This window comes from Acyrthosiphon pisum, chromosome A1 (genome assembly GCF_005508785.2).
Source record: "Acyrthosiphon pisum isolate AL4f chromosome A1, pea_aphid_22Mar2018_4r6ur, whole genome shotgun sequence".
NCBI classification, from domain to species: Eukaryota; Metazoa; Arthropoda; class Insecta; order Hemiptera; family Aphididae; genus Acyrthosiphon; species Acyrthosiphon pisum.
Window position 1 is genome coordinate 109,287,801 of NC_042494.1, and position 13,887 is coordinate 109,301,687.

Genomic DNA, 13,887 nt, shown 5'->3' on the forward strand with positions numbered 1-13,887 from the left:
ACAAATAGTATTTTTGGATCACCCCGTAAATTTTATTATTTGAACTAGTCGATTTTCTGTAACCCAGAAGTACACAATCTCCATAATTTCACTGAGACTCAATCCACTATTGCATCGACCATTTGCATCCACATAAGTAAAAAATGAATTATTATTACGTACCGATTGGGTAGTTTGGCAACTTTTTTTTTTACAACGGAAAACTTCTCTTATTTTTCCTCGGTAATTTCTTTGGTAGTGTTTTACTTCACTGCCACATTTGTGACATTGTTTTGCACAAGGTAGTAAACCATAGGTAATCTTGCAGGTATTTGACAGTAGATTCTTCGGTTAAAAAATTTTTATAAAATTCTTTAACTAGCATTTTAAAAACTATTTTTTCAACTCAAAATTTAAAAATAGTTGTATTACTACAAATGACAGTAAACCAACTAACCCAGTAACCTGTATTGTTACCTATATGATAAAATATATATCGTTATGAAAAATTAAGATAAAACATATAAATTGGTAGATAATAAATATAAATGATGCGGGATTCCCAGCTATATAGGTAGAACACATAACATTGATAGACCGCATACTATACTCATATGTATAGTTACGTAGCACACAAAACGGAGGTAGACCGCATATTGGGAGATAGCCTAATATTTATTAGGTAAATTATTAAATATTATATAGAATTATATGGAATATAAAATAAAGGGTTAAAATGTATGACACTATTATAATATGATATAACTGATACTAGATTGATAACTTATAATATACTCTGCAGTGTAGGAACTTACACGTGTACCTTTTTTTACCGTGTAGGAACTTACACATGTACCTGCTTTTTACCGTGTAGGCACTTACACATGTACGTGATTTTTACTGTGTAGGAACTTACATATGTACCTTATTCTATCTTGTAGGAACTAACATGTATCTTGTTTACCTGCTAGGTCTCGTGTAGGAACTTACATTCGTAGGTAGGTACCTTCGTTATCGCAATATCGAGTGTAGGAATCGTAGGTAATTTTTAAAATGTGCTGTCGTCTGTCACTCTGTCAGTGTAGTATAATCACAATAGTGGTTTACGTGTGTATGACTTAACGACTTTACGTTGAGATACGTTTAACTGTTTGGTACATTTGTATAAGTTTTGTCGCGTTTTTGTGTTTTTTGAAAATTAACCGTTGACTGCCAGTAATCAGTATGTCAAAACGCAAAAGTAATCCTATATTAGATATGTTTCGAAAAAAAACAAATGCTGCCGATGCCAGAACACGAAGACGTTGATGACCCACTGGTTTCACCTCTTCCAACACAATTAATTGAAGATCAAAGTATTCATAAAGTATTAAAAACTTATTCTTATCAAAACAATTTGGAAAAATTGTACAACTGGATATACACGGTATTTCAAAAGTCTTCATCCGATTACGAACTGATATAGTTCGGCAATGGTTAATCGCAGGTTAATGATCAATGTATTAATGGAAAGATTAGATAACCAAGTTTATTTTAAGTTATCTAGTTGATAAATTTGGCACCGTTATGGTTAGTGAACTAGGAACCGTTAGTTCATTTCGTTATGGTGACTCCGCAACATAAAGCGTTTTGCGTCCTACGTTTCAATAATTGCGAGTCGGTAATAACCGTTCAACATGGTTTACGAAGAACTTATGGAAATTGAAGCTCTGACTGCTCAACACATTTGACGTTGGCACCAAACGTTCCAAGAAAGTAGTTGTCTGTGTGCACAGAAACCGTGTGTACAGGTCGACCTCGTACCTCTGACGAAAACATCGAGCGTGCTCGACAAAGTTTCGTTCGGAGTCCACAGAAGTCTACGCGTCGTGCAGTCCTAGAGCTAGATCTCCCCAATTCGACCGTTTGGGTTCGGGCCAGTGGGGGTCATATTAAACATTTGTAACCAAAGTAAATAAAACTTGACTATTTTAATACTATATTTTACTTTATTTCACCCTTATATCTTCATTGGTAATAAAAATATAAATTTCTGAAATCAGATGAAGACTTTTGATACACCCTGTATTTTAATACTGAAAAAGGTGGGGCTTTTTATAAAGTATGTGAAAAATGTCTTAGTAATGATCAAAGCGCTTTACAGAAATCACAAGGTATTTTTATATGTACTCCGTTTAGAAATTATCGAAAAGCTACTGATAAAACTGGTAAACTTTTAAAACACGCTTGTTCAGAAAATCACTCTAAGGATGTAGCTTTAAACGAATTTTTCTTACAAGGAAAAAATGAACCTATACATACACAAATGATTCAACAAAGCAACTCAGACAAAATACAAAATAGAATTAATTTCTCTACTTTTGTTCATAGTGTTTATTTTTGGCAAAAGAAGAAATTTCTCATACTACTAAATGTGAACCATTATTAAATAAAGTAGTGCTAAAACAAAATCAAACTTTACTTGATTGGGTGGAAAAACAAAGTCACAGGTCGACATTTTTTTAGACTTTTTTAAGAATTTATATTATATGTATTTGTAGGTATATCTATCTAATACCAATAAATTGAGCTTAAAACGATATTTTTACTTCCCTTCATTATTTACTTCTGAAGTCTTATGAAGTACCCCTTTGAAAATGTAAGATACCCCCCGAAATAAAAGGTCTGAAATAACCACTGCAACTGTTGTGATGGCGAAGACAGTGACCAATGCACCGATCTAGTGAAAACTATAATATCTGTGCCGCGTGTTGTCGGCGGCGACCGGAGGTATTATACTGGACGAAAAAGAGAGTTTCGTCGGATCACACCGCAATGAACAGAAGAACTATGTACCTACTGGCTAATATAAATTATAATCTGCATTACCTACCGAAGGCATAGGGTCTATAGCTGTTTTATAATCTGCACTAACTGTTACCGCGAGTATTGTAAACGTAGTTGTTCGCTGTCGGAAATACAGCAAGATAGGCCTGCACTGACCCAATTGTGTTTAAAATTTGAAATTGATACGAAAATTTGGTTCATAAGAAACCGCATACAAATGGTAGAAACAATAAGTTAGATTACCTATATAAGTTATAGGATATAACCTAACGTCCTCACCTGAGATAGGTAATTGATTATGCATTCTTTCAAGCATATCTTTGAACTCATTTGCAGCCTTTTTATAATGCGTTATTAGTGACCACTCTTCATCCCTCATATAGTCATATATAATATTCGATTTTGCCTTAACCGGCTTAACCACAACCTTAATTTCATTAGTCTTCTTAAAAAATAGTTTTACGTTGTACCTATTTGTAGCTGTTCTCTATTGTTTCGTCACTTTAAGTCAAGAGTTTTCCCATACCCGTACTTTCCTTTTATAAGTTATAATTACTTAATATACCTACGTAATACCAACCTATTTATAAATAATTGTATTAATTAACTATTTATGATAAATTCAATTTTCCATAATCTTAATAAAAAAAAAAAAAAAAATATCATTAATGCTAGGTATCTTATATGAATGTATTTCTCTGAATTATCATGGCATTTAACATTATACGCTCGTATCATGACGTAGGTAGGTAGGTACTATAAAATGTTCTAAATCATCAATAGACAATAATAATTAAAGGTACTAATAACTAAGATATTACACAAAATCCGGGTTGAAAATAGTCGTGGTGTAGAAGGAGTTAAATATAATATTGTGTACGTCTATTATTCCAATAGGTAGGCGGAGAGCTAGGGAGGACACGAGGTAAATTATTTGTTTTGTTATAATACTTATGCCATATTACAAAATATAGTAATTAGCCATCCTATTGCAGGTCATGTCTGTAATTTCAATAATTAAATTATACAAAATGAGTGCAATATACAGGATGTATCTTATGTCATTGTACGAGGGTTTTTTTTAACGATTATGGATCGATGAAATAGAATTTTGTTAAAACGAAAAAAGACGTGTTTCTATATTTTTAACAGGCAATTTTTTTATAACAATTTAAAAATTTTTAGACACGCAGGTGTACCAATACCAAAATCAACTTTATTTTTTCAAACAGTAACTACTATATTTTTTAATGGATTATCCGGTAAAGCTTTTTTTTCTGAAACTTTTGATAGTCAAATCATCAACTTTGGTTCGTTAGTTTATTAACTATGGTCTTCTAAAGTTTAGTAAAATATGCATTAATATATACTTTTAATTGAATAATTCATATAGGTTTAATTTACAAGAGCTAAATATTTTTTTCTTATAACTTTAACTTTTATAACTTAAAATTTAAGCCATAAGTTTCCTATATTGGTAGGTATCGAAAGCAAAGTACCTATGAATTTAGCAATTGAAATTCTTTAAGAATTATTTAATAATCGTGATTTAAAATAAACTATTTGCAAAATATTTAGATAAATATCAAACTCCTAAATTCATACTTTGCATGCGATACCTACCAATATAGGGCAATCGTGGAAAAAGAAGTCCCGGTAAAAAAGTACCACCCTAGGAAAAAAAAGTCCCGATAAAAATTAATGAAAATATATCAAAATTAAAGAATAAGTATGTTAAAATTGTGTTGAAAAATACATTGAAGTTACATAACAAATCTTATAATATCATAAAAATGTTAATTACTTTCTTAAATCACATATTAAAATATAATAAAATTTAATTTAATACAAATCTAAAATAATAAAATGTAATATCTACATTATACAATAGTCAATAATAAATACAATTATAGTACCTATATAATTATAATAATATTATTATCATTACACTAAGACTAAATACTAAATTACTAAGTTATAGCAAAAGCCAAAAATATGATTAAATATATTATAATATATATACATTATTGAGATATATAAGCTTCTTTCTATTTTTTTATATTATATGATTTTTTTGTGTAACTTTAATGTATTTTTCAATACAACTTTAACATATTTATACTTCAATTTGGATATATTTTCATTCATTTTTAACGGGACTTTTTTTTCCGATTACCAATATAGGTTTCCTATATGGTTCAAATTTCAATTTTATCCCACTACGAGAAGAAGACCACAAAACATTGCACTTTTTTAACTTCACGATTTTTTTTAACACCCATACATACCTAAGACATTAATGTTAACAGTCGAATACCATTTACCAATATATAATTATTACTTTATACTTTATAGCCACCTAATAAAGGATCCAAATTTATGATATTGTAAGAAAAGTAACTGTGAAGTAATTAATTACGATTACCTATAATAACAAATTAAAATAATAATACTTATTTTGATGATTGTATGTAAAAATAAAAATAATGAACTATGTTCACCAAAAATGTTGTTTATGTTTTTTTTTTTTTTGAGAAAGTCATTAAATTACCAATTATCTACTCAAGTGTATAAAAAGGTAGTTATAAGAAAAAATTATTTAGCTCTTATAAATTAAACCTATATGAATTATTCAATTAAAAGTATTAATGCATATTTTACTAAACTTTAAAGGACCATAGTTAATAAACTAGCGAACCAAAGTTGATGATTTGACTATCAAAATTTTCAGAAAAAAAAGCTTTACCGGATAATCCATTAAAAAATTTAGTAGTTACTATTTTAAAAAATAAAGTTGATTTTTGTATTGGTACACTTGCGTGTTTAAAAATTTTGAAATTGTTAAAAAAAAATTGCCCGTTAAAAATAAAGAAACACGTATTTTTTCGTTTTAACAAAATTCTATTTCATCGATCCATAATCGTTAAAAAAAACCCTCGTTCATAAGATACACCCTGTATATATAATACTATAATAGACATTTTATAATAGTAGGAAGTAGGAACTGTTTTTGTAACAATGAAATTAAATGATAATTATATGGTTGTTCGTCGTTATATATCGACTCTTGTTGTCAAATCGTCATGTCTGTCACCGCGTCCAACATATTATTATATTTATAGTAATAATAATATAGGTACATTTTAATCATTTTATACATATGGTTGTGTTACAAAATATTATATTACAGTGCTGTTTTCATTATATTATTATGACGTGTTAATAATGTATAAATGGTGTCTATTTGCTCTGTAAACATAACTAATAAGATTATTCTATAGGGAAAAACGGTAACGGCGGTAACTTTGTGACAAATACTTAGGGTAGTCTGTCATAATGGTTGTGCCTCGTTTCGTGAACAAATCATAATATCTATAGGATAATATATTATACATATTTCTTGTTATTTCAATAAAATAAGAAATAATATAGCGAGTTAAATTATACTGATGAGTAAAAATAATTATGAAATATTTTGTCACACAATAATTATAAAGTATGCCTTTAATGCGGGGAAGTGGTTTGCATTAACAATAAATCATTAAATATTCCATGAATCAATAGTAAGCTAATGGTTCCATAGGTACACATGATTTAGTAGCGCATAATTGGTCCATTAAATTAATACATTTTTTATGCAACCCAGCTATAATCTTTATTCTTTAATATAAATAAAAAAGGAAATTAAGTATAGTAGGTATGTAAGGTAGGTCAATTAATTCGTATTTATAAGACATAGGTATGTCAATTAATTGAAAAAAATTAACGCTACACTTATATAAAGTATATAGATGTAGTTGTAAAGTTGTTTAATTTATTTATTACCAATAAACGATGTTTATTTAAAATAACACGTTATGAAAAACACAAAAAACCTTTTTTTGGGTATAGTTACTTAATTACTAATTTATCACAACATTATGAATATATCGCATAAAGTTGCCCACAGACCAGAGCGATAGTGAAATATTTATTATATTATGTATTTTACTAAAAGTTGTGTCATGATATAAAAACCATTATCAATTTTCATTTAAGAATTATAATTTATAATTGATGGCTTTTACCAAGACTATTAAAATAAAAAATTTTCATTTAAATTGTTGATAAACATTTATCATAGAGATATAATAATATGCGATATGTCACCTTGGTCTTTGGGCATCTATTTATACGTACAATGGCATAGTCTTTAAAAAATGTTCAAACTAAATAAAACAAACAAACAATATTTATTCACTTAAAAAAGTACGAATAATCATGGTTTTCATAATTATTATTTTATATACTAATTTACTCACTCTCGTGGACATAATAATATGATATAAATTACCTTAATATTTTATCAAACAATAAATTAACAATATTTACTTTGCCTATAGTAAATGTTTACACAATTTTTTTAACGTATAAAGTGTTGAAAAACGTATAAAAACTATATATTTATATTGCACTCATATTTTGGTAATCTAAAGTAAATAATATAATATTGGTAATCAGTAAAAATTTTAAGATCATTAAAATAATAAACAAATGTAATAAAAACTTAAAACAACAAATTCAATGTAAAATATCTATATAAATGGTTCACTACTTTGATAAGCTAGGTAAAAATCAGTAAGTACGCAGATTAATTATTGTTTTACATAGGTACTACATAATATATATGTACTCATATACATAGATTGTTGGTAAACATTTAAAAAAATAGTTCAATCTATAATTAATATAGTCAATATAAACATTTTGCTTTTATTGTAATTATGTTTTCTACCTAGTTATGTACGTCTCCGATCACCATTTATATTTTAATATTGCACTATATTTTAAAGATAATAATTAATATGATATTGCACGAATAACACAAAAAATAATAATAATAATTGGTAATATTACGTAAATATATAGTTTTGATGTTTTGTTCTATAGGCAGTATATCGCATAATATGGAATAATATTAAATTAAATATACAATTACTATGCAAAATCAAACCCGATAATATTAATTGTAATATATTTTTAATAATTATAAAGTCTTCACGAAAAAGTAATTAAAGATGTGTTTTATAAATATAAAACATCAATTATTTGAATTAAAATGTATTTTCAATTTTTAATAAACAACAAAAATTAATTTCGTATAATTAAAGCGAAACGAAAAAAAAATATAACCGAATGAAACAAAAATGAATAATTTAATTTTCTTAAAAATTATAAGGTCTATCAATCAATGGAACACCACTAACCAGTAGGTATGAAAGTGAGTTGATAAAATATTTTGTTCAAAATGCTCATAAATGCTACATATAGTATGCATAAAAACATTTAACAATCCTTATGATTGTACATTTTAAGTCAGAAACTGGAAAATAGTTTCTAATCAATAATAGTATACACTATTAAAAATATTTTAAATACGACTAGAATGATTTATTTATATGTGAATATTATTTGAAATCCATTAAATATTTGTTATATTTGTTACTTTTATTTCTTATTTATACAATTATACCTATATTATTTTTTAATTAATTAACATTACACAAATTACAGTAAATACTTGAATAAAAATTTCAAATTTGGCTCGGACAACAGTATAGGTATACTACAATAGAATTTAAATCGTGTGAACATCTTGGTGTAATATTTTAATCGAGTGAATATCACCATAATATAATATGAAATCATACACACTCCATTCCATTCTACCACTTGAATAACGAGAGATAATTTTAAACTCGACAACATGGTTAAAAAATATTAAGTTTTTAATCAATACGAACGATAAAAATGGCAGGATTTCAGTCACTGTTTAGAAAGAAAAAAGTACAAAAAGGATTTTAAAACTGGACTTCGACATAAAATATAATATTAGATATATCGACAGAAATACGTCGAATGGCACATGGTTTTTATTAATTATTGGTAGGTATTTACGGAAGATATTTTAATCAACTTAATAATTGTTCTTAACAAAATAAAATAATTATAGTCAATATTTTGATTTTTGGCACATTTCATTAGCATGTGAAAATCACGCTCATTACATATTTACCTACCTATATCTGCTTCTTTACAGCTGCGTTATACCTATAATATGTACACATCAGACATACTCGTAAACATTTTATTAATATTACATGGTATCGTAAAAGTATATATTGAAAAAGATAAATCCCTAGGGTGCTAATTAATTATTGTTATATCATGTGAATCGGTTCGTAAAGTATTCGTCCGAGTTCCTTACCTACATTGGAGTCTAGTCTGTCGACGGACGGACGCTATGACGTCGGACGGACAAAATCCACTTAACACAATTACTTTTACCCACACACGAACGTTGCAGATAACGATTTGTGGAAAACAATTTAATATTATGATATACGGACGTAATAATGTACTGTCTTAACGTCGTTAAGAAAAAAAACCGTATGAGAAACTTCGCGTCAATGATGATATTATAATAGTAATAAATAATAAATAATAAATAATAATACAATTAGGTATGCTATAATATAAGTAATATACCTAAAAAACGCTATAAGTCACACGACACGAGTCGCATTTGTTCAGGAAGTAAAAACCACTGACCACAGTCCACGGCGGTTGCAGGTTTTTTGCGCGGTCCCGTTACCGTGTTCGCGGTAGGTCGCGAGTTTTCGTGCTTTTACCCGTCATATTATAATATACACCTATTACACCTACTGTACAAAGTAAACAGTAGCTATACCTCCAGTCGATAAACGCCAATAATAACGAATTAATGACTACGCAGACAGAAGGTACACTTTACATAACCCTCCCTCCCCCACCCCCTCCAAACAACGCCCGCCCCTCCGTTAAACATTATTTTACTTATACATTAGCATCGTCACTGCACGTTCCTGAAGAACATGCTGAGCTTCCACATGGCCATGGGCTTTTTGAACACGGTCACGGAACCGTCGCGTTCCATGCCGCCCAAAAGGTACACCGCGTACTCTTTGACTTGATGATGCTCGACGACTGCACCGCCACCACTGCCGCTGCGACCCATCGCCGACGCGCGTCCAGCGCTTGCGGCCCGCGCCGCCTTCGTCGACGACCGGACGTCCGAACTCGAATTGAACGCCGTCGACGAGTTTAGCGCCAATGTCTTGGGCGGCGCCGGACGGTTCATGTCGCGCATTTCGAACGCGTTGTCACTGTCCTCCAGCAGGCTGTCCGGCGGACTGTTGAGTTTGACGTAATCACCTGCAGCATAAACAAACGAGACGTCGAAAAATATACTTTAGTCCATAATATATTATTTTGATGTATAAACAATTTAATATTTTAATGCAAATGTGCATTTTTCGGATGACCCGTATAGTCCAGGGGAGGATCTAGGATTATTTTATACAGCAGGGTATGCTATACGAATATTATTAATTTACGTCACATTTATATCAGGTACAACAATTATAATAAATTATGTAATTTCTTACCGAAGAAAAATTAAGGTTAACGCGGCCGATGGGAGGAATGGGGGTGCCAAACACACCATCACTGTAGTAATAACTGATTATGCGAGTAAGTACAAGTAATATAACTTATTACATTATATTATTAATTATTATTATCATCATTATGGACTATAGTAGGGTGGAGTGTGGCTTTTATTGGTAGAAGGTACCCTAAACTAGTATACTAGCGAGACAAGTCTGAATAGAGCTTAATCAAACTCGACATGCACGCGGGTAGGCTATACACTATACATTATACCTACCTATAGAATATATAAGACATGTATAACATTATGGAAACATTTAAATATAAAAAATAGAATTTAAAATTCGTTTTAATTTTCTCTCATAACCCAGTTCCGTATTGTTTTGAACTCTAAACAGTGAAACTATTCGAAAAAATTGAGTATAAATAAAATATTTTCTAAATTAAATTAAAATATAAGTTATTATGAAACTATGCGCTACGTTAACAGCAGTTAAGACTACTCGTATTACAAACTTTTAGTCTGAGTAAAACTAGTTTAAAATTAATGCAATCAGGATATTCCTGTAGGTATAATGCATATAATATAAAACATACAGTTTATAGAGGATCGAAATGGAAAAAATACAGGATAAAACTAGTAATAATATTTGTACGGAATGAAAAAGCATGAGTCGTGTTTTTTATAAAAATTATCGTAATATTATATTACTGGGAATTCATGTATTTTTTGTATTTAATATTTTACGAATAAGAAATTTCATTATTAATATATTTGATAAGAATTTGTTAGGGTTATATGTACAATTAAAAGCGGACAAACCCACGGGATATCATTAAAAGTAGTTACGCCACTATGTTTTATTGTCGCTTAGGGACTAATAACCACTAAAAATAGCCAAAATATAATTTGAAAAACCAATTTGAATTAAACATAATACATATACGTGTTTCAGCTCACTCTTCATACATTTTATTTAAAAAACATAAACCTAAATATATATAATTTTGTTTGCAAACAAAAAAAATAATATGAAAATAACGATTCGGACGCAACTTTTGCATAGCAAGACATGAAATGTGTAGCCGCATATAGATATAATAGTTTTATTAAAAATGAGTGTAAAAAGATCTAATTTATTCTTTTAAACTTTTTTGGCTGCAAACTTTAGTGATAAAAATATTAGCTAACCCCTCAGACTTTTTAATGGATTTTCGCCAATGGCAAATAATGACGGCACGACTGATGCCGCCAGCGGCCGCAGCGGGGACAACTTATATAATATTTACTAACGGAAGAGGGATGAGCCGGTGTTATTGTTCATTATGGATCTATACATATATATATTATATACCGTGCCAGTGGCGTAGCCAAGGGGCCCTCAACTTTCTCCGAAATTTCAGGAGAATTTAAAAGTGCTTTCAGTGTTCTTTGAACGTATTACCATATTGAGTATTACAATGATATTACGAATAAGCGATGTAATTGTATATTACAATTGTTATTTGCAGTAAGAGTCTAAATTGTTATATACCCACAGGCGTATCAGCATACCAAACTTATGAATGATCCTAGTGGAGTCCCTCCTATATACAAAAAACCATAAGTAGATAACAATTCTGGTTACTTATGCCGGGTTATATATATTATTAGCATGGCGACAATAATGATTCCTATATTTTCCACTAGTGTTCGAGTTTCTACCCACGAAAGAGTCAAATACTTATGTGGGTAACAATAATAATATTGTTCATCGCTAACTTTTAAACTGTCTCCCTTCAGACATTATTTGGGATTGGGAGACTACTTCACGTGTAGGTGTTTCCTGGATGACTGGTTAACACTAATAAACTAAAGCGTTTCAACTCAAAGAATAACAAATATTTGTAGGAAAACAGCCCAAAAGTATTCGTGAGACTCAATTAAATATTACCGATTATTGTACTATAATTTACACAAATCACAGTACTTATACAGTTACCAACCTTTGGATATGGCGTTCTGTATGTCAGCCACCATGTAGTTGGGGTTGGAGAAGCACATGGGCCCGTCACCGCTGTTGGGCGACTGGTGCACCGTCTCGATGCTGACGTAACCAGAAGTGATCTCGCCCGGTTCCTCGGGAGTGCTGTACGGGTTGCCGAACCGGGCGGACGCGGAACTGGTCATCGGGTAGCTGCGCCGGTTGAGCGTCTTGTTGAGCGTCGACGACCCAGTCGACAGCGGCCCGTTGGGGTGGAACCGCATGTGCACGGACCCAAAGTCATGATCGAACTCGACGCGCGGGCTCGGCGCCTCCTCGCCCTCCAGGTACACGAGCTTGGTGGCCTCGACCGGGGTCAGGGCTACTCCAAAATTGGGCACCGACATGGGGTCCCGGGGCATCCTGCACGGCGGGAACGACGACTTGTAGCCGGGCGGTGACGCGTTCGACACCACCGGCGATATCAGCGACCGAGCGATAACGTTAGCCGACTGCGACTTGACCATGTTCTGCTGTTGCTGCTGTACGTGTGAAGCGTCGGCGGACACCACGCTGTCCGTGCTGCTCAGAACGCTGTAGGTCTTGTTGTGCGCCAGCCGGTACAGGTTGAGTTGTGAAAGTTTCGATATCTCTTTCAGGATGTTCACGTTCGAGCCACCCAAAGACGATGCCCGGGACTCAGACCGGCACTGGTGGTGCCACTGATGCAGGTGGCCACCGTGATCTCGGTCGCCGCTGCCGCTCTGCTGTTGTCTGTCAACGGACCGGCCGCTCCTGGACCGCCGGACCACAATGGGTGACTGTACGCCGTTTTCACGGCTACTCTTGGTCGTCGACGTCGACGTCATTTCCAACACCGTCAGCGTCACGGCCTCGCAGATCGCCGGAGGCTGTGGATAGGTAGTGTGCACTTTTTCCCAAGTCTCGGTAGCTGTAAGAAGAATATTGAAACGTTCGTAAGGGCAAGGTTAGGTGTAGGTACAATATACGATGTATACAAGTTTAATATGACTACACCCAAGAGCGGTAATTTTAATTATTTTTTGAGGGGGGGAACTTTTGTAAAAGGCCTTCTTTTTGGCCTGCCAAGAATAAAATGAAAGCGTCGGTATGCGTTTTATACCTGATGGATATTGAGTAACTGAGTATGTGTTTTGTATTATTTTTATTTATGAAATAAATTTTTGTTATGGTCCAAGTGCAGTCCTACGATTGAGAATATTGACCAACTACCAACCAAGTACCATGCGAAAATGTATAACAGTAATATTTATTATATATATTTGTACAAGGTACAATGTTGTAGTTTGTACCTCTAGATGTCGGTATGGAAGTTGTATATGGGTTCTATGTTTCTTTATTTGTTCTATATTCGAACCACAGTTTCTACAATATATTATTTTATATACTATATAAGATAAGTGCTACTTATACTGTCTACTTTGTATTATCATAGATGTATATCATAACAACTACAGACCAGATGAAACAGCTGTTGTTCAATCTACAACCGGGGTTTGTACTAATCACGACCATGGTACACGAACTAATATTCTTAATCGTTAAAAATCGTCGAAACAAGAAAACAAAAAACTTGATACTATATAATTTTCATCAAAATATAAAA

General features: G+C 31.7%; 1 protein-coding gene across 7 annotated transcripts in view; it reads right to left on the reverse strand.

Annotated features, from left to right (window-relative positions):
• Window positions 1-8,626: 8,626 nt before the first annotated feature.
• LOC100573692 (tip elongation aberrant protein 1) overlaps window positions 8,627-13,887 on the reverse strand; it is a 42,382-nt gene continuing 37,121 nt past the window's right edge. For all 7 annotated transcript variants that reach the window (XM_029488016.1, XM_029488017.1, XM_029488020.1 and 4 more), the window contains 2 exons: window positions 12,262-13,191; window positions 8,627-10,038 (listed from right to left, as the gene is read on the reverse strand). In XM_029488016.1, the coding sequence (XP_029343876.1) occupies window positions 9,677-10,038; window positions 12,262-13,191 (1,292 nt within the window). In that variant the 3' untranslated portion in view covers window positions 8,627-9,676. The remainder of the gene's footprint in view (window positions 10,039-12,261; window positions 13,192-13,887) is intronic.